At 41.9% G+C, this 23,721-nt stretch overlaps 1 protein-coding gene across 3 annotated transcripts in view; it reads right to left on the bottom strand.

Annotated features, from left to right (window-relative positions):
* Positions 1 to 22,550, bottom strand: part of BNC2 (basonuclin 2) — a 453,328-nt gene extending 430,778 nt beyond the window's left edge. For 2 of the 3 annotated variants that reach the window (XM_043515176.1, XM_043515177.1), the window contains exon 1: positions 22,385 to 22,550. In XM_043515176.1, the coding sequence (XP_043371111.1) occupies positions 22,385 to 22,428 (44 nt within the window). In that variant the 5' untranslated portion in view covers positions 22,429 to 22,550. Of the gene's footprint in view, positions 1 to 22,380 lie in introns of all 3 variants that reach the window. The other variant, XM_038403570.2, reaches the window with a different exon arrangement.
* Positions 22,551 to 23,721: the final 1,171 nt, after the last annotated feature.

Here is a 23,721-nt window from a genome sequence, read left to right on the forward strand (position 1 = left end):
ATTGGAATTACTTTGCAACTGGATACAATTAACTTAGGCTTGAATAGAGACTGGGAATGGATGAGTCATTACACAAAGTAAAACTATTTCCCATGGTATTTCTCCCCTCCACCCCACCCCCACTGTTCCTCAGATATTCTTGTTAACTGCTGGAATTAGCCTACCTTGCTTTTTTCAGAGTAGCAGCCGTGTTAGTCTGTATTTGCAAAAAGAAAAGGAGTACTTGTGGCACCTTAGAGACTAACAAATTTATTAGAGCATAAGCTTTCGTGAGCTACAGCTCACTTCATCGGATGCATTTGGCATCCGATGAAGTGAGCTGTAGCTCACGAAAGCTTGTGCTCTAATAAATTTGTTAGTCTCTAAGGTGCCACAAGTACTGCTTTTCTTTTTGCGAATACAGACTAACATGGCTGCTACTCTGAAACCGGAGCACAATTTAGGTAGAAATGCTACAAGAATCCTCTCTGAAGGGAGTCTTCCACTGAAGTCAGAGCATATTCCTGTGTTTGATCTCCTAATTTACATATTGCCATACCTCCCCTAAGGCCCCACATTATAACTTTCTAGTCTATCTTAGTTATGACCAAGAATGCTCCTAAATCAGCCTAAAGATAGCATGCAGTAGAGTGGTCAGAGCAAGACACAGTCAAGACTCTGGTGTTCTGTTCTGAACTTTCCCCCCATGCTGTTTGACCTTGAGAAAATAACTCAAGTCAGCGAATGATGAGATCTAATTTTTCAGAGGGTGCTGAGCACCTGCAGCTCTAGTTGGCTTCACTGGGAGCTGAAAATGCTCAACACCCCCGAAAAAAGTTAAATTAGGTGCCCAAAATTAGACTCCACAATTTGAAAATATTGAGTCTATTTGCATTTAGATATTATCCTGCTCTGTAAAAATAGGGATAGCAACATTTTGGTACCTCAATATTGTCTTTCCTCTTTGAGATCCTCAGATGAAAGGTACTGTATAAGCATTGCTATAACCCCGTCTAATAAGCCAAAACTAGGATTCAAACCAGTCTTTTACACAGTAATACAGAGCACTAACCTCAATAAGGCTATTCAGGTGACCCAGAACTTACCTGTGATACTTAAGTCACTTCCAGCCTGGGGATTTCTTAAAGCACTGTATTTTCAGAAAGCAATAACATTTGGATTGGGGGCAGAATGGTTGTTTTGTCTTTTTGTAAATCTTTTCAGATGCTGGTTGTGATTACAATTTGAAATGGTAGCTCTCCCTAGTGAAATAGTCACTAAATCACAGCCACACTTTAGTGCTCACTAGAACTGCTCCCAAAACTGCCCATTGCAATGGGTGTTAAAGTATTTGTTTACAAAGAATGTATTTACAGGAAGAACAATGAGGGGTTGTCACCAAAGTCAAATGATAGCAGTACACCCCTTTCATCTACCCATCATCGGTAAATTTATAAAGCTCAGATCAGGATATTTAACACTTGCTGTAATCACAGATGCCACATCCTGTTTGATGACCAGTACTGTCTGCATGGGACAAAAAATGTCTCTCTTACTTTTTTTCAAAAGTACTATAAGAAAAATATAACCAATTCTTAACTGTAAACAGAGGGGACAGAGAGGGTTTGAGCATTAGCTTGCTAAACCCAGGGTTGTGAGTTCAATCCCTGAGGGGGCCATTTAGGGATTTGGGGATTGGTCCTGCTTTGAGCAGTGGGTTGGACTAGATGACCTCCTGAGGTCCCTTCCAACCCTGATATTCTATGATTCTGTGAAACTTTCATGCTGTGTAGACCAATAGAAAATGCCCCCCCACAAAAGATAGCTACCATGGAAACTTTGGATTTGTAAATTAAACTCAATAGGTAGTAAGAGAGTATTATTTCATCCAAGTGCTATGCTTTAATACAGAGCTCCTTTAGAGAATGGGTATTTTGATACTTTTTTCCCCTCAGTAATTTGTGTTGATGTTCACGTGCTTGTGAACTTCCCCGAATCATTTGGCATTACAATCAGCTCCACTGGCAGAAAAGTTTCCAGGCTGAGATGCAGGAAGGAAAATAGTTTATGATTAAAGAGACATACAACTGCTATTATTGATACTAGATGGTTTACTTTGGACACCCTGTACGATGACTTTTTTGGGGGGGGAGCAGAGGGTAAAAAGTTTGGGAGTGTGCTTGAAAAAACAGCTCCAAGGAGAGCAAAGAATGTTATTTATTGGCTGATTCTATCTGCTGTTTAAGCAATGTATCTTAGAGATATGCACAATGAAGGTTCAAAATCTTAATTTTTGTACTTAACCGTGCATCAATTTAGGAAAAAATAGGGAGTAGTTTGCTTTGATTTTTTTACTGAAATTCCTGCTCAATAAAATCTACACTTCTAGCATAAAGGGACATCATCAAGTTGAAATCAATTTTTAAAAAGAGTTTAGAAGAAGTAGTTTAAGGTCCTACACCTTCCCCTGAGCGCCCTGCATACTCTCGTGGTTTTTAAAAAACATGTTTCCTTCTTCCCCCTTGTTGACACAAACAGGAGAAACAGGATTATACAGAAAGCACTGTTAAATGCACAAAGCGAACAAAATATTTGCCGTCTAATCTCTTTCAACTGTAGTAATTTTAAGTGTTACTTACAACAAAGAGTGAAATTTTTAAGTCCATGGTACCTTTTAATACAATAATATTTAGAGCATATATAACATCATTCAAGTGCTTTACAAATGCCAATCAATCAGTCATCAGCTATCTATTTTGATGTCATGGATATTTCAATTCCCTCTCTTCTTCCGTCTCAGTTCACTGATTACCTCCACTCCCCATTCTCTATGGCCATCACCCTGCCATCCTATAGCAAGTCTATCCCACCATTCCCCAAAGTTGCTCACCTCTAATATCCTTTTCTTCCACTACAGTTCCAGGGTAGCTCAGTGTCTCTGGATAGAGTTCCATGACACAAACTTCCTCCACTGGAAATATATTCTGACCTTTTCCAGTTCTGTCATCTGCTTCACTGTCATTGACTTCCACCTCTCTACCAACTGCAGCTCTCCTCCCTCTGTCTCCATACAGAATGTGGCCTGACTTCTTCAAGACTGACAAGATCAAATGTAGCCCTCCCCTTTAACCCCCACTTTTACTCTCCTTTGCTGTCACTGATACAGAGGTTCCTCACCTGCCCTCCTTTCAGTTTCTCTTCTACTTGTAAAGAAAAAAAAATGACCTTTAGGAAAAGCCAGATCAACAAGGGGAAATATAATTATTGAAGTTATTTTTTTCCTCATGCTAGAATAATTCATGGACTATTGTATAGTTTTTGATTAGTAAATAAGTTTGGTATCTTGCCTCTTTTTCACAGCTATAATGTGGTATTTATTGATCTCATTCTAACGTGCTTTTTTAACCCATTTCACAGTGCAGTTACCCATTCACATGTTTTGTTTCCATATTTGGAGAGCATTTTCAGTTGCACAGTCCACTATAGCTCTCTCAAATAGTTTTTCCAGTCCCCATACATTATTCTTCGTTTTCTACTGAAGTCTCTTCTCTCCCACCCGCACGAACACCTTCTTTCCAGTCTTTAAAGCTATTAAAGATCTTTTTCAAATAGTTTCTCCATGTAGAAGTTTTATTTCCCATAAGATTCTAACACTTATCAAATGTGATTGAGTACAAAAGCTTAAAGCTACCAAAATGTTTCACCTTGGGCAAGTAGCACTTACATCATTATCGGCCGCACAGTGTGGTAAAAAGAAAAGGAGTACTTGTGGCACCTTAGAGACTAACAAATTTATTAGAGCATAAGCTTCGTGAGCTACAGCTCACTTCATCGGATGCATTTGGTGGAAAAAACAGAGGAGAGATTTATATACACACACACAGAGAACATGAAACAATGGGTTTATCATACACACTGTAAGGAGAGTGATCACTTAAGATAAGCCATCACCAACAGCAGGGGGGGGAAGGAGGAAAACCTTTCATGGTGACAAGCAGGTAGGCTAATTCCAGCAGTTAACAAGAATATCAGAGGAACAGTGGGGGGTGGGGTGGGAGGGAGAAATACCATGGGGAAATAGTTTTACTTTGTGTAATGACTCATCCATTCCCAGTCTCTATTCAAGCCTAAGTTAATTGTATCCAGTTTGCAAATTAATTCCAATTCAGCAGTCTCTCGTTGGAGTCTGTTTTTGAAGCTTTTTTGTTGAAGGATAGCCACTCTTAGGTCTGTGATCGAGTGACCAGAGAGATTGAAGTGTTCTCCAACTGGTTTTTGAATGTTATAATTCTTGACGTCTGATTTGTGTCCATTCATTCTTTTACGTAGAGACTGTCCAGTTTGGCCAATGTACATGGCAGAGGGCATTGCTGGCACATGATGGCATATATCACATTGGTAGATGCGCAGGTGAACGAGCCTCTGATGGTGTGGCTGATGTGATTAGGCCCTATGATGGTATCCCCTGAATAGATATGTGGACAGAGTTGGCAACGGGCTTTGTTGCAAGGATAGGTTCCTGGGTTAGTGGTTCTGTTGTGTGGTGTGTGGTTGCTGGTGAGTATTTGCTTCAGATTGGGGGGCTGTCTGTAAGCAAGGACTGGTCTGTCTCCCAAGATCTGAGAGAGCGATGGCTCGTCCTTCAGGATAGGTTGTAGATCCTTGATGATGCGTTGGAGGGGTTTTAGTTGGGGGCTGAAGGTGATGGCTAGTGGCGTTCTGTTGTTTTCTTTGTTGGGCCTGTCCTGTAGTAGGTGACTTCTGGGTACTCTTCTGGCTCTGTCAATCTGTTTCTTCACTTCAGCAGGTGGGTACTGTAGTTGTAGGAATGCATGATAGAGATCTTGTAGGTGTTTGTCTCTGTCTGAGGGGTTGGAGCAAATGCGGTTATATCGTAGCGCTTGGCTGTAGACAATGGATCGAGTGGTATGATCTGGATGAAAGCTAGAGGCATGTAGGTAGGAATAGCGGTCAGTAGGTTTCCGATATAGGGTGGTGTTTATGTGACCATCGCTTATTAGCACCGTAGTGTCCAGGAAGTGGATCTCTTGTGTGGACTGGTCCAGGCTGAGGTTGATGGTGGGATGGAAATTGTTGAAATCATGGTGGAATTCCTCAAGAGCTTCTTTTCCATGGGTCCAGATGATGAAGATGTCATCAATGTAGCGCAAGTAGAGTAGGGGCATTAGGGAACGAGAGCTGAGGAAGCGTTGTTCTAAGTCAGCCATAAAAATGTTGGCATACTGTGGGGCCATGCGGGTACCCATCGCAGTGCCGCTGATTTGAAGGTATACATTGTCACCAAATGTGAAATAGTTATGGGTCAGGACAAAGTCACAAAGTTCTGCCACCAGGTTAGCCGTGACAGTATCGGGGATACTGTTCCTGACGGCTTGTAGTCCATCTTTGTGTGGAATGTTGGTGTAGAGGGCTTCTACATCCATAGTGGCTAGGATGGTGTTTTTAGGAAGATCACCAATGGACTGTACTTTCCTCAGGAAATCGGTGGTGTCTCGAAGATAGCTGGGAGTGCTGTAACGAAGGGCCTGAGGAGGGAGTCTACATAGCCAGACAATCCTGCTGTCAGGGTGCCAATGCCTGAGATGATGGGGCGTCCAGGATTTCCAGGTTTATGGATCTTGGGTAGCAGATAGAATACCCCAGGTCCTGGCTCCAGGGGTGTGTCTGTGCGGATTTGTTCTTGTGCTTTTTCAGGGAGTTTCTTGAGCAAATGCTGTAGTTTCTTTTGGTAACTCTCAGTGGGATCAGAGGGTAATGGCTTGTAGAAAGTGGTGTTGGAGAGCTGCCTAGTAGCCTCTTGTTCATACTCTGACCTATTCATGATGACGACAGCACCTCCTTTGTCAGCCTTTTTGATTATGATGTCAGAGTTGTTTCTGAGGCTGTGGATGGCACTGTGTTCTGCATGGCTGAGGTTATGGGTAAGCGATGCTGCTTTTCCACAATTTCTACAAGATCTCTATCATGCATTCCTACAACTACAGTACCCACCTGCTGAAGTGAAGAAACAGATTGACAGAGCCAGAAGAGTACCCAGAAGTCACCTACTACAGGACAGGCCCAACAAAGAAAACAACAGAACGCCACTAGCCATCACCTCAGCCCCCCAACTAAAACCCCTCCAACGCATCATCAAGGATCTACAACCTATCCTGAAGGACGAGCCATCGCTCTCTCAGATCTTGGGAGACAGACCAGTCCTTGCTTACAGACAGCCCCCCAATCTGAAGCAAATACTCACCAGCAACCACACACCACACAACAGAACCACTAACCCAGGAACCTATCCTTGCAACAAAGCCCGTTGCCAACTCTGTCCACATATCTATTCAGGGGATACCATCATAGGGCCTAATCACATCAGCCACACTATCGGAGGCTCACTCACCTGCGCATCTACCAATGTGATATATGCCATCATGTGCCAGCAATGCCCCTTTGCCATATACATTGGCCAAACTGGACAGTCTCTACGTAAAAGAATGAATGGACACAAATCAGACATCAAGAATTATAACATTCAAAAACCAGTTGGAGAACACTTCAATCTCTCTGGTCACTCGATCACAGACCTAAGAGTGGCTATACTTCAACAAAAAAGCTTCAAAAACAGACTCCAACGAGAGACTGCTGAATTGGAATTAATTTGCAAACTGGATACAATTAACTTAGGCTTGAATAGAGACTGGGAATGGATGAGTCATTACACAAAGTAAAACTATTTCCCCATGGTATTTCTCCCTCCCACCCCACCCCCCACTGTTCCTCTGATATTCTTGTTAACTGCTGGAATTAGCCTACCTGCTTGTCACCATGAAAGGTTTCCTCCTTCCCCCCCCTGCTGTTGGTGATGGCTTATTTTAAGTGATCACTCTCCTTACAGTGTGTATGATAAACCCATTGTTTCATGTTCTCTGTGTGTGTGTATATAAATCTCTCCTCTGTTTTTTCCACCAATGCATCGATGAAGTGAGCTGTAGCTCACGAAAGCTTATGCTCTAATAAATTTGTTAGTCTCTAAGGTGCCACAAGTACTCCTTTTCTTTTTGCGAATACAGACTAACACGGCTGCTACTCTGAAACAGTGTGGTAGGAGAGACAACATTATGCTAATAAAATGTGTACAAACATGTTTGCTAAGAATGGTTTTGGTTTTCTGAGTGGGCGCTCTTCCTCCTTCCATACAAGAATAATCCTAAAAATGTTCTAAGACAAATGAGCAATTGCAGGACTGTCTAATATTTGCCAATAAAAATAAAAGGCTCCTGATCAATTATTAGATCAGCTACTATTAGGTGTTCAATCTACTTTAGATCACTTCAAAATGTGACCAGCTGTCTATGAAAAAATCTGTGCTTTTATGGTGGGGAAAATCAGAGTTTTGTAATGAACCTGTTGAATTGGTGCAGGATCTTCTTCCTCCCTTTGAGAAAGTGATTGGGCTCTATATCATCTTGCAAGGGCAGCAACTAGCTAACAGAGGGCACCATCTGACCAAGAAGAAGAAAATTATGTCCTGGAGACATAACAGTTTGGGCTCAGGGAGAGAAATGGCTTGTAAGTGTAGCAGCTGACAGTAGAGGGAAGGCAAGTTAGGAGGACCTGAGGGACACACACAGACACCAGCAGAGCTGGGGCCAGTTGAAACAGCTCCTATAGGGCTGAGGGAAATAGGCCAACCTTGAACAGCACTAAGAAAGGGAAAGCAGCCAAACAGGAAGACAGCCATGTGAAGCTGAGAGAGAGAGATGCAGACTCCAAGAAGTGGGTTCTGTGACCAGCAAAGCTAGTGCTGGGGAAAGAACAGTGGACTGAGGAGCTAGACCATCCGCAGATATAAAGAACTACACACTGAGAAAACATGGGAGACTTTTAGTCCTGCAATTCACAGTAGTATTATTCTTCCTAGCAGAGGATGTACACCAACAACACAGCCAGGCAGCATAGAGATAGCAAGAAGGTAACCCCAACACAACTACCAAACAGTGCCAGAACACCAGAGGTGTAACAAACCTGGGCCTGAGAGACCAAGGACCTAACGCCCAGAGAATCATAGAAATGTCAGACTGGAAGGGACCTCGAAAGGTCACCTAGTTCAGCCTCCTGCCTCAAGGCAGGACCAAGTATACCTAGACCATCCCTAAGAGGCGTTTGTGTTACCAGCTTTTAAACTGCCAATGAACAGGATTCCATAAGCACCCTGGGAAACCTATTCAGTGCTTACCTATCTTTATAGTTAGAAATTTTTTCCTACTAGATGAGTGGACTTAAGATACAACTCAGATACTAGATCCAAGGCACCTTACACTCTTTGGACTGCCCCATAAGGCATAATTTGGAAATTCTCTATGTTTAATAGTAATTAACCTCTAGAACTAGGGTCTTGGCATCATTTCTCTCCTGTTACTACTGATAAAGAAGCTTCTTTTATTAATAGATGGTAAGAGTGTTTTATTGGAAACCCAGAGGCACACATATAAATGACAAACATGCAAAAGAGATGGAGAATCAGGCCCTACTACTCAAGATTCCTCTAAATCCACCCTATCTGAGAAGGAGATAGTCTTAAAACCTTGGTTTTACAGGTCCAATCTTCTGCGTGTCACCCGATGGTCATGTTGGGGCCATCTCCATTGTTAATTATGCAGCTCTTGGGAACAGGCTTAATTCAAACTGATCTTTCAGAGAATTACCAGGGTCTTCTCATCTGTTTTTTTCAAGCCCTTCAGGACTTCTCTCTCCTGACCTCTGCCATACTGGGCTTTAACTGTGGCCATGTAACAGGCCCTCCTGACTGACCTGTTCCTTGGCTCCTGCCTCCAAATTACTTCTGGCAAACCTGTGTCTCACTCCCCATTTCTGATATATAGTGGTTTAAAGGAGATCTGAATAGGAGAGGAACTTCCTGTTTCTGGTGATTGTATGTCTGTATTGACATTATGTGGCAAAGAGACACTGTGCCATCTTGTGTGATTGGGACATGGAAGAGAATGGGGACAAAGGGAATAAAAGTATCTGAAAGAGAAGTCCATGACCTTGAACAGGTCCATAGTCAAATAAGCATATGTATGCACTCAAGACAGCTGAGCTGCATCGGTAAACATCCCTTGTGCTCCCAACTTAAGCATCCCACCATGGAGAGCCAAGAATAGAGAGGAAGTCACAAGGCTGTTCTGTATCCTCTGAATATTGGCTAGGGGAGGAGAAGATGATGCCTTTTCCCCTGGCTGGAAGGAACAGCAGAGGGAAAGGGATAGGACAGGATTTCTCTCTTTGCCCTTCTGGAGGGAAAGAGCAAGCAACAGGGAACAGCTTCTGATAGAGGAAAGGGAGACAGACTGTGGACTCCCAGTTGGGGACAATTCTTATCCTTCCACCAAGTTACTGTGCTGCTCTGGTTTATGAGCCTGCATTTCTGGTGTAAAAATTAACAACAGATGGAGCAGTATCATCATGCTTTCTTGTGGGAGACTGGTAAATTCAGATCCAAAAGGAGTGCTGTACCTAATATTCAGGTATAGATAAAGTGCATGCAGCCCAGCCAGCGTGCCAACTTATTTATAGCCTGCATCCCAAGTTTCTTCTTTGCCCTGAGGAGGCTTCCTTTGCCGAATCCCTACCTACATTAGAAATACTAACCAACACTCTCCACTTACTTGACAGACTGCACCCCTAATGGAGAATACAAATCAGCTTGGATATCAAATTTTTAGAGTGCACAAAGCAGTCACACACAATGATTGAGCTATGATACTAAAACACAAGCCCCTCTGTGTGAATTGAATTAATTGATTTATTAGGAGCAAAAATAGCCAGGTGAGTTGGACTAATTAGGAATAAGATTGCTAATTGATAGCACTGAGGGATAAAAATATGAGCAATACAGAGATGAGAGACATGATTGTGTGTAACAACTCATGAGCTGCTGGACAGTTCAGGCTAGAAAAAGTGATAGAATTTCTGTTATGGAGGCTGATAGTGTAGTTTGGGCTGGAACAGATTCAGAAGAGAAGAGTATTGTATACTGTCCAGAGGACTTTGGTGGTTCCTTGTTCTTTTCTTCACTGTTCTTGGGAAATTGTTTGAAGCACCTTTCCTTAAGATTTTTAGTACCCCAGTTTATGCTTTACTGCATTGCATTGAACCAACATGTGGGTTTAGATCGCTAGAGTGCTTTATGATTGTGCGTCAAAAGAGGAATATATAAAGGGACAACAACAGATAGTTAAAACCCCAAGTACAGATTTTTTAAAAAAAAAGTCTTTACAAGACACAATAGAAATATTTCCATGAAACCTAAGAGCATAAAAATTAAAATTAGCTTATTTCAATGTAAACATTCCTCTGCAGTGTGCAACACCAAGTGTGCAGCCTTGTGTTTATATACAAGAACCAGAAAGTGAAACAGCTGTGAAACTGAATGATTAGTCAGTCTGTCTTCATTTGCTAAACTGAACACAACACTGCAAATAGTAAACAAATAGAGAGATTGGAGGTGATGGCTGGGGAAGTACATTTAGACTTGTAAAGTCTTGATGTAGATTTCCACTTTTAATAATCGAAGGCGACAGTAAAAATAAAAATCAAGCTTTTAAAAAAAAAAACTATAGCATGAGGTTATTTTAAAATGAAAGCTTGTGGATAAATTAAGAAGCAGGATAGGTTTTCTATATGCAGAATTGCTTTTGAGAAAGTACTTTGCAGTGATACAATATTGTGATTTTAACACAGTCCTTGCAACATACCTGTCTAAGCTTAGATTAGAGGAGGTTTTAGAAAGGATAACTTGTGTTTTATATTGCAGCTGTCAAGTTCTCTATTTTCATTTTACCTCCTCAAGAACTACAACAGAATATACTAGACCACTTATTTTTTCCTCCATTAGTAGATGAACTGGCAATATTTCCGCCATTAAAACAGGATACTTTGTTCCTTTCAGCATGCCGGCAATAACTGTAACCTCCCTCCATAGCCTCCTAGAATGCTGATATATTAGCATTAGATTGAGCCAGTTTTCCACCACTCACCCCAAATTTGTTGACAGTGACTCTCAAAGAAGAAGTATATCTTTTCTAGTATTCACTCCTATGGCTTGACAGAGGAAAAAAGATGGTGGCTCTAAAAGAGATTTAAGATAACTGCATAAACTTATTCTGACAGAAACTTGTACACAGGCCTGTATCTTCCAACCATCCCTTATAATAACCCTAGTCACTCAAGTATAAATCAAACATGGCCCAGGATATATTTTGCTTGCTTTTACCACCTTCCTCATCAGTTGTTGTTTATTGCCCAAACTAAGTTCACCTGTGGTTTTTAATTTTAGTTCACTGAGTTTGTATCTGATCTTATCTTTACAGCATCATTAGCTTAACACTTCTGGATTTAATATTCACATTGGGAGACATTCTGGCTCCAATGAAGTCAATGGAAGATTTTTTCTGATGCTTTTCATTTTATTGTAACTAATGTTCTTTCTACACCACATGCTTCCTCTAATCAGTCATAACAGTCTATAGAACTTAATTAATTAATTAACATTTTAAGCAGACATTTCCTTCCTCAATACTTTTAACATACTTTTCAGTATATAGAGCAGTGGTTCTCAAACTAGGGGCATCACTTGTTCAGGAAAAGCCCCTGGCGGGCCGGGCCAGTTTGTTTACCTGCCGTGTCCACAGGTTCGGCCCATCACAGCTCCCACTGGCTGCGGTTCACCGCTCCATGCCAGTGGGGGTTGCGGGAAGCGGCATGGGATGTGCTGGCTGCCCTTCCTGCAGCCCCCATTGGCCTGGAGCAGCGAACCACGGCCAGTGGGAGCCGCAATCAGCCAAACCTGCGGATGCTGTAGGTAAACAAATCGGCCTAGCCCGCCAGGAGCTTTCCCTGAACAAGCGAGAACTAGTTGAACATCCACTGATGATATAGAATATTTTGCTTCTCTCTTCATTAGTCTTATTTGATTCATAAGCTGCTCTTGATACCGTTGTTCGTGGAATTCTAGCTCTACACTAAAACAAAGACTCAAGGTGCTCAGTGAGATGTAAAGCACTTTGAGATATTCAGAGGAGAAGATGGTATATCAAAAAAAAAAAAAAAACCCCTACTACTCTGATGTATTATATCTTTTACCCTGTATGCATCCCCAAGAATGTTACTTCTGCAGCTAATCCTTTGGACTTGATCTTGTTTGGGTAGATTCCACCTCAGGGCTTTTAGGATATCTCCTGTAGTACAAGTTTTTTTCCTGTACTACTACTGTACTAGCCGACACATCCTCACCATTCAGTTCTAATACTGCTTTTTTAAATATTTTGAAACTAGACATCATAAAACCTTTATAGCTTCATCAGTGTCGTCTTCTTATCTGCTTGGTACCATACAGCATTTAGTCTTACTGGTTTTGTCTGTGTGTTTTAATGATAAACCCCACTCTTTAGCCTCATGTCAAAAACAAAACATAGGGGTTGATATAGCGGGTATTTTTCAAATCTTATAGTTTATTATTTAGATCATAAAATTCTTCTTTTGATTGATGAATGATTATACCTTGCTGTTTTAGCTTAGAATACTCAGGGTCTGTAGCCTTGCTGACTATGCTGTGGTTGAGATGCTAGCGCATGCTTTGGTCACTACAGAAGTACAATGTGTTATTGTACAGTTTCTGAGATACGCCCATACATAAACTCCAGCTTCTGCAAAGTTCTAAAGCCATCAGCCTTACTCATGCCACATTACTTACACAGATGACCCATTCAGTTCCATTGCATTTGGTTTGCAAGAGCACACTTTTGACTTTCAAACACACCAACATGGAACATCTGCTTCCTAGGCTTCTTGTGTAACTATGTGCCTGCTGGTTACCTCCTGGGATCTTCCACTGCTGATCTAGGGCCTGACAACTTCTCGCATTATTTGAGGTTCTTTACATAGCATCCTTTCAGCTGTTGGGCTGGAAGATTGAACTGAATGTCGTCCGTGGAGGGACAACTCTTACTGTCTCCTTCTGATTTTAGATCAGAGCTCATGTCTCACTGTTCCCTTTGGCTTAAACTGATTGGCTGAGCGATGCCATTAGCATTTGTGAAGCTGCCTGGCTGGCCCATTTGAAGGTGCTATATAAGCACAATGTGTATTGCATGTATAAGTAACCGTTGTCAGAGTTATTTCCTCTGTAGGGATGAACACATTGTTTTAATTGTTGATTTTAATGGATCAGAATAAAATATAGTTCTCTTTATTTGATCTCTGTCCCCTAGTGGGCTTTCTTTTTTCTTTCTTTTTATCAGTGTGACAGTTTCCTCTTTAGATTTTTAATTATCTCTACCAGGACCCCCAGTATTACCGTGGTTGTGGCAGAGTTTATCACTCTGAGACTTAATCCAGCTAGTGGTGCCCAACCTATAGGAAATCTTATAAACAGGATAATTAAAAAAAAACACCTAAAAAGTGTTGGTTGGGGATGATGCAGGAGTTTCCTGAATAATCAAATGGTTGAAATTCATGCCACTATAGCGGGCCACCCAAAGCCCTGAACACTGCTCAAGCCTTATGTTAAAGGCAAAATGGTACATGAAGCCTTTTGTGGTCCTCAGTTATATTGGGGTGAAAGTTCAAGAACAAAACCAGCACAATGATTGATTAATTTCCCATTCATTAGTGATAACCTTCACTAACATTCATTATAGATTTCCTCCGCTAACAGGGGTGTCAGATATATAGAATCACATTCCATTTTGAACAGGATACATTTATTAAAGAAAACATCTATAATTACAGCAGCCCAGACTTCCACACAGCTCGAGTTCCAATTTTGTCTCCCTTCTTTACCAGGGATCATGTCCTGTGTGGAACTCTAATCAGTGCACAGAGACATCTAGTGGCTGAATAATATACTGCAAACAAGCACTATTATGGAGAGGAGACCCAATGTCAAGTTCAGGCTTCATATCCTTCCCTCTAAGGCCACACACAACTCTGCCCCAGCCTATATCTTTCATCTTGATATTTACCGTATCCTCCCTCATCCCACGCACTCCACCAACAATGCCATTCTTCCTAACCTTCTCCCATTGACATCCCCACCCCACAGCTAATTCTATTATACACCCTAGGCATTAAACAATGTCCTAATTGTGGCCAGAAGGCCTTCTCCAGCTCCTCATTTAAAATTCCTCCTATCTTCTCCATAAGGCCCATAAACACTAATCCAGAGTAGTCAAAAACCCTCCCCTATCCCCACATAAGATACTTGTAAAAGGGGAGTGTGAGGGTGAAGTTAGTTATACAAAATCTTTTTTGAAAGTTTTACTTACATCAATACCATCAAGATGTGACCATAATGAGTCAAAGCAACCACATTGTCTTACTAAGGATTCTTGTTCCCTTTTTCCCCTCCTGCCCCTCAATCTTATTTGTCCTCAAATTAATGCATCAGCTACATATAGAATAGATTGTAAGGTCCTTGGGACAGGGATCATGTTTTAGTTTATTTTAGAAAGCACCTAACACACATTAATCCCAGTAGAAAAAACAAAGCATCTCTTAGATAAGATGGTTTTATAAGGCACACCTGGAACGCTGAACTTTTTAACCAAATCATTTCAGGGAGATGTGGGGGAAGGGACCAACATAAAACAAAACAAGCTATTGAAAGTGAAGATAGTCCAACCTGCAAGAAAAAGATCATCCGCTTACTGGCATGACCTTGGAGTACCTCCACTGCAGAAAGGACTTGATAAAATAAGTTCCAGATCAGATTTCTATAATTCATTATTTTAACCCACGCTTAATGTCTTTGTAAATAATGTTTCCTCTTCCACGAAAGCCTTTTGTATTTTCTACAGATCTACAGTATTTCATCCTTCTCTGCATTGCACACACACTTTCCTTTTCCACACCACTTTCTAGGTGCATAGTAGAGCATCCTAGCTGCACTGCCAGAGATCAAACACACACAGCCTGTGACGACTGGATTCTTTCTTCTGTCCAGGACAGAATGTATGAAGAACTCTCTATGCTGAGCACATAACGGACTGAACACTAGTATTAACAATATCCCCCTACAATCTTGATGACTATAGAAAGAAAAGCCTTTTGACATACAAATTCCTTTTGTTTGGGAAATATTATTTGCTGCATGCTTTGCTGAAGATGCTCAGCAAATCAAACTGGTGAAAGAAAACACCAGGCAGAAGGTTTCTACCAAACAATTAAATTACTGGGTCCCACAAATCCCGTTTGGTGCCTACTTGTGTATGAATATCAATACTTTCTAACATATAAGAATCAGGACTTCAGGATACTTCCCACACAGGCACTGCTCAATTTTCCGTTGTGTGTTCTAATCACCCTCAAATGAAGAGCAAAATTTTTAAATAAAGTAATGTCTGTTTCTTCTTAATTTTGTTGTCTTCCTTATTTTCACCTCTGTTTCTAATCACATGTAGGTCACGATCATATTTGTTAGAAAGAGCTCTTTTCTAATTGATTATATATTTCATCCCTCTGGCAATGCAGGAAAAACTAGCCTTCCCCAGCCCCCATGATATAGAATAAAAAATGTACATTCACATTACTCCTGTCTTATAGAATTTTTTTTAAAGACACAAGAACTTAGTGATATTCAATGGAATTCAGCTGTAAGAAAGGAAAATCCCTGTAGGATGAGAGGAATTTTAGAGCTACATTTGTACAGTGGTTACCAAACCGTGCTTTCCTACGTTGAAAACAAGAAATAAAAGTAAACATGCTAACTCTATAGCTTTGTTGGTGAATGCTGAATGTGTAATGGCAACCACTGTGTTGGTTATTGCACTGACATTACACTTGACTTTAGCTAGAAGGGGAAACCAGATCTCTGCTCAAAACCAACGTATTCCCCTTTTTTCAAGCTCATCACCATTTAAGCAGTCCTTTTTACATTTTCTGAGCTCAGTTTGCCTTTTCCACATGCAACCAGATCGTTATAAAGTGAAACACCAACACTTTCCACTCTTTTCCTCTTCCCGCATTTGCAGCATAATCCCACTGTCTCTTTTTTCTCTCAACTTCCTGTAGTTATGTCCAAAAATTGACACACCTCTAATTAGAGCTTCCCCTTTTGAAATCTGAGTAAACAGAATGCTCATAAAGATGTGCCACTAGCAGCTCTGGGCCAGCCACAGTTATGCACTGGGAAAACTTTTTCACACAGCTTAGTCAGTCTTTGCAGCCCAATCCGTATTTTTAATAAACGGTGCAATTTCATGATTTAACTACTTTATTTTTGTTTGTACTGTGGTAATATTTAGACGTCCCACTCAGAATAGGGCCACACTTGAGTAATAAGAGACAGTCCTTTGCCCCCAAATACCTTATAACCTCATGGACCCTGTGATGGTCATGTTACATTTACAGATGAAAATTACTTTGGGCATCGTTTATTGACGTAAGTCAGAATTTAAGATCACATCTTTAGAAAGAAAAGGCAAGGCATTAATATGCTGCCAGCTCTCCCCCAAATCTCGAATTAAGACTATTAATAGCTTCTACCAACTAAAACTAATGCAAGGAAAAAGTCATTTTAGGCACAATGTTGCATTTGTTGGGGTTCTAAGAATCCAACCAATCATCAAGTTATTTTAAATGTTTACAAAGTGAGTTTTAGTTTCAAAGGGGATGTGTCGAGGGCAGAATTGTGAACTGTGAAGATACCTATAGATTTGGAACTAAGAAAGTTTACAATATCTTCTTAGTTTTGGATGTGTTTTAAAAATGTGACAGAAAATATTAAATCAAGGGTATTTAAAACAGCTTAATAAATAATCAGAGGTTTTAATACATGTTTAACAATAGAATCCAACAGGTCAATAATGTATTTATAACCATCTGTAACAGCATCTACTGATGTGCATATAACATTTCTAAACACATAAGGCAAGTTACAAATATTCATAGTACAACATTTATTAACCCTATATACATTAATTATGACTGTACCCTTAATGTGAAGTGACTGTTCTTCATTTGATTACTCCAAACTGGATCATTAACATCAGTTCCATTTTCCAATGAATTGTAAACAGTGTATGACATTTTTTTTTACGGACTATGAGAGTGGGGCCAGATAGGGCAAAGGACTTGATTACACCAGAGAGGAAGCTTAGCCCCATTATTAGGGCAGCAGCCAGGAGCTTGGGAGGTCCACGCTCTGCCAAAGACTTCCTGTGTGATTTAGGGCAAGTCACTTAATCTTGAGGACCATTCAAGCTAGGGTTAGGATTCTGGGAGGTTAACCTACCACAGATAAAATAAGGGTTCTTGGAGGTTTGCCAGCTGAGTAAAAGTTAGGGTTCTGGGAGATACGCCTCCCGGATCAAAGATTAGGGTTCATAGAGTTTGGGCCCCCAAACAACAGTTAGGGTTCCAGGAAGAAAGCTTTCTCAAGATAGGGTTCGGGTTCTGGGAAGTAGGCCCACTCAGGCTAGAGTTAACGTTCTCGCACATCTGTCTCCTGGATCTAGGTTAGGTTTCTGGGATGTAGGCCCCCCAGGGTTAGGGTTATAGGAGTTTGTACCCTATCCACTCCCCCCGGGCTAGGGTTACAGTTCTAGGAAATTCCCTCCTCAAGTAGGCTTAGGATTGGAACTCCAGCTATGATTAGATCATTAGTCCCTCTGGGCTACAGTTAGAGTTCTAGGAGGAAGGTCTCACCATGTTTGAGTTAGGGTACTCAGAGGTACCCCGCCCCAAGGGCCACAGTTAAAATTTTAGAAAGTAGGCCCTGCAGAGCGAAGTTTAGGCTTCTGGAGGAACGTTTCCCAGTGATAGAGTTAGGTTCTGGGAGGTAGGCCCCCATTGGGCTACTGTAACATTGTAGGATGTAAGCTTATCTGAGTTAGGGTTTTGTAGGTAGACAAGGATGATGATTCTGGGAGGAAGGCCTCTTGAGCTAGGGTTAGGGTTCTGGAATGTAGGACCACCCCCTATAAGCATAGGTTCTAGGACATAGGCCTATGATGTGGTAGAGTTAGGTCCCCTACGGCAAGGGTTAGGGTTCTAGGATGTGGACCCACCCAGCTAGCATTAGTGTTGTGTAAAAATAGGCCTCCCCCGGCTAGGCTTAGAGTTCTAGAAGGTAGAATTCCAGTGTTAGGCTTGACAAGGTTCACCTCCCCAGGCTAGTTTAAAGTTCTAGGGTTATGTCTGCCCAGAGTAGAACTAGGGTTTAATGATCCCCCTGATTAAGGTGCTAGAAGCTGATCCTAATGAGCTAGATTAAGGTTCTGGGACGTAGGCTTCCCCCACAGGGTTAGGTTCTAGGAAGTAGCTACCCCACGGCTGGGGATAGTGTTCTAGGAGGAAGGATTCCTCTAGGTAGGATTATGGTTGTAGAAGGAGCCTCTCCAGGTTGTTCCCTAAAGGGTAGGGTAGGGATAGAAGATAGGTCTTCCTGACATAGAGTTGGCATTCTAGGTGATAGGCCTCCCTGACCTAGGTAGGGTTTTAAGAGGTTGCTCCCTCTGGCTAGGATTAGGGTTCTAGAAGACTGGCCATCCCTAGGCTAGCGTTAAGGTTCTAGGAGATTGGACCCTCCAAGTTAGGGTTTGGGTTCTGAGGGTTAGGTCTCCCCAAACTAGGGTGAGGATTATAGGAGGAGGGCCCCCCCGGACTAGGGCTAGGGTCTGGTAGTAGTTCCTCCCAGGCTAGGGTTAGGGCTGTGGGAGGCAAGCCTTCCTGAAATAGCTTTAGGGTTCTTAGGAGTTGGTTCCCCAAGCTTGGTTAAGGTTGTAGGAGGGTGCTCCTGCCAGGCTAGGATTAGGATTCTAGAAGGTAGCCGTTGCCACCCCCCCAGACTAGGGTAAGGGTTCTACATGGTTGTACCCCCAGTCTAGGTTAAAGTTATAGGAGAAAAGCCTCCCTGAGATTGTGTTAGGGCTGTAGAAGGAAGGCCTCCTGGAACTAGGGTTAGGGTTCTAGTAGGCAGGCCTCTCCTGGGCTGGGGTTAGGGTTTGGATTCTGAGAGGTTGGTCCCTCTGGGCTAGGGTTAGAGTTCTGCGAGGTAGGCATCCCATGGGCGAGGATTAGGGTTCTACGAGGTAGGACTCTCCTGTACTGAGATTAGGATGCTACGCAGTAAGCTTCCCCAGGCTAGAATTAAGGTTCTAGAGGTATGTCCTCCCAAGCCAGGATGAGGTTTCTAATAGGTAGATCCTCAGATTGGGGTAGGGTCATAGTAGTTTGGACTTCCTGAGTGAGGGTTAGGGTTCTGAGATAGTAGTTTGGCTTCCCCTGAGGTCAGATTATATTTCTAGGAGGTAGGCCCCATGGTCAAGGGTTAGGGTTTTGTGAGGTAGGCTTTCCCAAGCTAGGGTTAGGTTTCTAAGAGGTAGGCTCTCTCTTGAGCTAGGGTTAGGGGTCTGGGAAGAAGTCCCCCCCCAAAGCTTGAGTTAGGATTCTGGGAGGAAGGCCTCCCAGGGAAGGGTTAGTATTCTAGGAGGCAAGCCCCCCAAAGTTTGAATATGGCTCTAGGAGGTAGGACCCCCTGTATGAGGATTGGGGTTCTGGGAGGTAGTCCCACCAAGTGTAGGATTACTGTTCTTGAATGTTTGCCCCTCCAAGCCAGGGTTAGGGTTCTAGAAGACTGGCCACCCCAGATTAGGTTTAGGATTCTGGGAGGTAGGCCTCCCAAACTAGTACTAAGAATCTGGGATGTAGGCACCCCCACCCCAAGGCTCAGTTGAGGGGTCCAAGAGGAAAGCTTATACAGGCTAGCATTAGGGGTCCAGGAAGTAGGCCCACTTCCCCCATCCAACCACAAGCCAGGGGAGGGTCCCAGGAGGTAGCCCTACCACCATGCGAGCCAGGGTGAGGGTGCCAGGCTTTAGGGTCTGAGAACAAGGCATCCGCAAGCTAGGGTTAGGGTTCCAGGACAGGACAGAACAGACCCCGCCCCCCTCCCCACACACACCACACCACTTCCATCTGGGATGGAAGGTCTCCCCAGGCCAAGGGTCCAGGGGGCTGGGTTACTGGATGATAAGAAGCCAACCTCCCAGGCATTAGGGGGCTGGGTTACTGGATGATAGAAGCCACCTCCCAGGCCAAGGTTGCTATCCCCCACCCGTCCAAACAGAACAATCCTTTAGTTTTATCATCTGTGGCTGATCCACTGCTCCAACAGAGTGCTGTTAGGTAGAGAACATGAGATGCTGGAATGTGAGAGAATGGTATGCCACATGCTGTAATAAACGCAGGTCAGTCAATGACAGCAATGTTTTCCACATGGCTCCCAGCACATACAGGTATAATCTAATGCATCTACACAACACATTTTTACTGCTTTAAAAAACTCTGTCCCCCAATCTTGTGTCCCCCTGCAACTGCAGGTGTTACAGCATGTCTCAGCAGGCAGAGCTAAAAATGTAATAGGGTGTAACCTGAACGGAGAATTTTACTGTAGCAGCACTGCCTACCAAGTTTGGCTTCAGGCTACCTTCTGACTCAGTTTTCTCCACTCAGGGTGGATCTCCTGGTCTCCCAAGAAAGGACTCCTGCTAAACACAAGCCTCTTTCTGGTCTGAGCTTTTAATTCTGACTTAAACTTAGGCAAGACATCTAAATTAAAGCGTCTCCAGCCATCCTGGGCTGCAGTTTCCCTGAAGCTTTCCCCTTGCCTCTTGGTGCTGAACACAGACACTCACCATTCCAACAATCCCCCTTCATCAAGGCCTCCTGCTGCAGGAGCCCATCTCCCTCCTGTACTCTCTCAGCCCTTTGTAAGTATGACCTTACCCCTCCAAGCTAGGTCTGATAATTGAACAGGGCTTTCTGGCCTCAGGCCCCCTGCCCTTCTAAGGTACAGGCCACCCTCTTTCATTTACATTTGATGGGACTTTAACTGATGCATTGAAGGAAGCTTTGCCTTTAAAAAAAAAAGGGGGTGTCACATTAATATAGCTTTTTGCACTTAAATAACTTTTCAGTTTTGGAAGCATCAATAAAAAATACCCTGCACTACAGCAGAAAAATTGTCAAGTCCTGCAGTGTTTAACTCTGATAAAACTTTGGTGGTCTTCAGTGTGAGTTTGATTTAAGAACTACAAGATCTGACCCTAAATTGCTATTACTACAGCTTCAAGTTATTGTAATACAACTATGCAGCATTACAAATTGAAGTTATAAGCATAGATCTCAAATCTTTTATATCCACCTTTGTATCTCACATGCGATGGGTGAGCAAGAGACACATCCAAGAGGCTAAAATGTTTCACTTGTATTTGAACTTACCACTTTTCCTGAGTCTCCTCACTGCACTTCACATCTGATGAAGCATTTATTTTTAACAACATACCTCCAAATTGCATTTGTCAGAAACTGACAAATGCAGACACACCTCTTCACATATACCTCCCATTTGACAGGATGACAGACTAAAGACTATTTTTAATTGAAACTACATATAAAACTTCAAAGTAGAATGACCAAAGTCACTCTAATCAATTGAAGGTCCTTTTGGAAATGGTACATGAGCTCTCAGGGGTTGGTAGTTTGAAGATCAGTGATGCCACTCATGCACAAGAGAAGAGAAGTTACAGCAAACTAATGTTAGCTGTACAACCAAATCAGCTTATCTCCTAAGCAGAAGTGGTAGCAGTTCGAGGTCTTGTCTACATGAGAAAGTTAACTGTATTGCTTTAACTAAAGTGACATAGCTAAAGCAGTACAAGCTCCTTAGTACAAGTACTAGCCTGGACCTAGTAATAACAGTACTTTATAGGGTATTCCCATGCATGGAGGGGAATGCATATACTGGTCTGAGGAAATTTGTAGCAGGACATACTACATCCTCACTAAGGCTCTTACTGGTATAACTATATCATAAAAAAAAAAAAAAAAGAGAACCCCACATCCCAAACTGTAAACATTATACCAGTAATAACTTTCAGTGTAGACCAAGCCTAGAGATAGCTCCATTAACTGAATGATAACCAGCAGTCAGGAAAACAAAATTATAGCTTGGAGAGAAGTATTATTACCCACAAAACCCCATAACCTCAGTTTTTCAACAAGAGATCAGGCTCCAAGCCTCCATTCTCAGTGCAGCCAGCTCCCTCATCCACATACACACAGAAAGTCAGCAGGAATAAGAATAAAGGAGCAATGTATCCCTTGATTTTCCATGTATTTATTTATTATGACATTAGGGGTGAAGCAACGTGGAACTTTTCTTCCCTCCCAAGGTGTAAGCCTTATTGATAATACATACACATGTTTTCTCCTCCTACCGAAACAGACTCTACTAGGTTTCCATGAGAAGATGGTAACACATTTATTACTCCTGTTAATTTATTTGTTTAGAAAAGCAATAAACCACTCCAAAAAACACTTAGAACTTACCAACTTCTTTTCCTTCTCAGTATACACCACACAACCAAGCACTAACATTTCCTAAGAACAGCAAAACCTCTCCAAGTGACCCAAAAGCCACTTCGTGAAGCAGCAGACCCACCTGGTTATTAAATTATTTCACCTGTGAAGGAACTAGAACGCCAGCACAATCCCCTGTGAATACTGAAGAAGTTGCTGGGGGTAAAGGTACTGCTATAAATTGAAAAATCACAAAGTGTAACCATTTTTATTTGTTCTTCAAAATGTTGTTAGTGTATTGCATAGCAACAAAAGACTGCTTCCAAGATCAAGGCTGTGTTGTGCTAGCTGTAGTATAAAAATGTAGGAAAACAGAGTTCCTACCTGGAGGAACTTATGTAAAACAAAAAAATATAGATTGCAAGGAATGATAAGTGAACCTGTAGCTTTCTGTTCCCAGCTACTAGAAAAGCTCTTATTAAACTCAGAAGTACTAATCAACACAGCTCTGTAGAGCAGCTGAATTAATTAAACACATGTGAAAGCTAGGCTATCAATTATACTAGTACTTTACAATGCTGTATCATCTTCTATCTGAGGATCTAAACAAGCTTTTCATGTGTTAATTAATTTTCACAATAACTTGGGGCAGTGGGAGGGGAGGGAATTATTATCCCCATTTTAAAGCTAGGGATACTGAGACACCAACAGGTTACTAATATGTCAAAAGGCAAAGGGTATAGCAAAGCTGGCATGGAACTCCTATGAGTGGGCTTTAACCAGGAAGCCAGGCTGACTTTCCTAATGTAGCCTCTTTCTTCTGCTCACAGACACTTCTAGGCAAAAAGATGACACCTAGTCACAGGGGCTTTGGTTTAGTCCATGAAAATACATTTAGTTATGGGATTAAACAGTGTACTAAACACATAAATAAAAACTATAATCTCCTATTGGTAATAAAGATTATTATTGCTAATTATGGTTGAGCACTGACAATAAAATTAGTGTTGTATTGCATTCAGAGTATGCAGTGTCCCTACACCAAGGAGCTTACAATCTGTTAGGCACAACAATACAGAACAAACCATATGGCATTATATTTTTCAATGTTATAGGTAGCACCATCTATTATTAAGGTTGCCTGACACTTCCCATTATAAGACCCTGTTTTCACTGGCTTATAACATTACCAAGCTTTGACCATTTGGGCTGACATTTTCCATGCTGGGTGCCTCAGGCTGAATTTTTTTTTTTTTTGAAAATTTCAGCCAAAACAGTTTCGCTGTTTTTGAGAATAAAGACAGAAAAAACTACTTTGTTTTGTCCGTGTTACAATTTTCTAGCAATCTATCAAGCACGTTTGAATTGAGT

This window comes from Dermochelys coriacea, chromosome 5, assembly GCF_009764565.3.
Source record: "Dermochelys coriacea isolate rDerCor1 chromosome 5, rDerCor1.pri.v4, whole genome shotgun sequence".
In the NCBI taxonomy this organism is placed as follows: Eukaryota; Metazoa; Chordata; order Testudines; family Dermochelyidae; genus Dermochelys; species Dermochelys coriacea.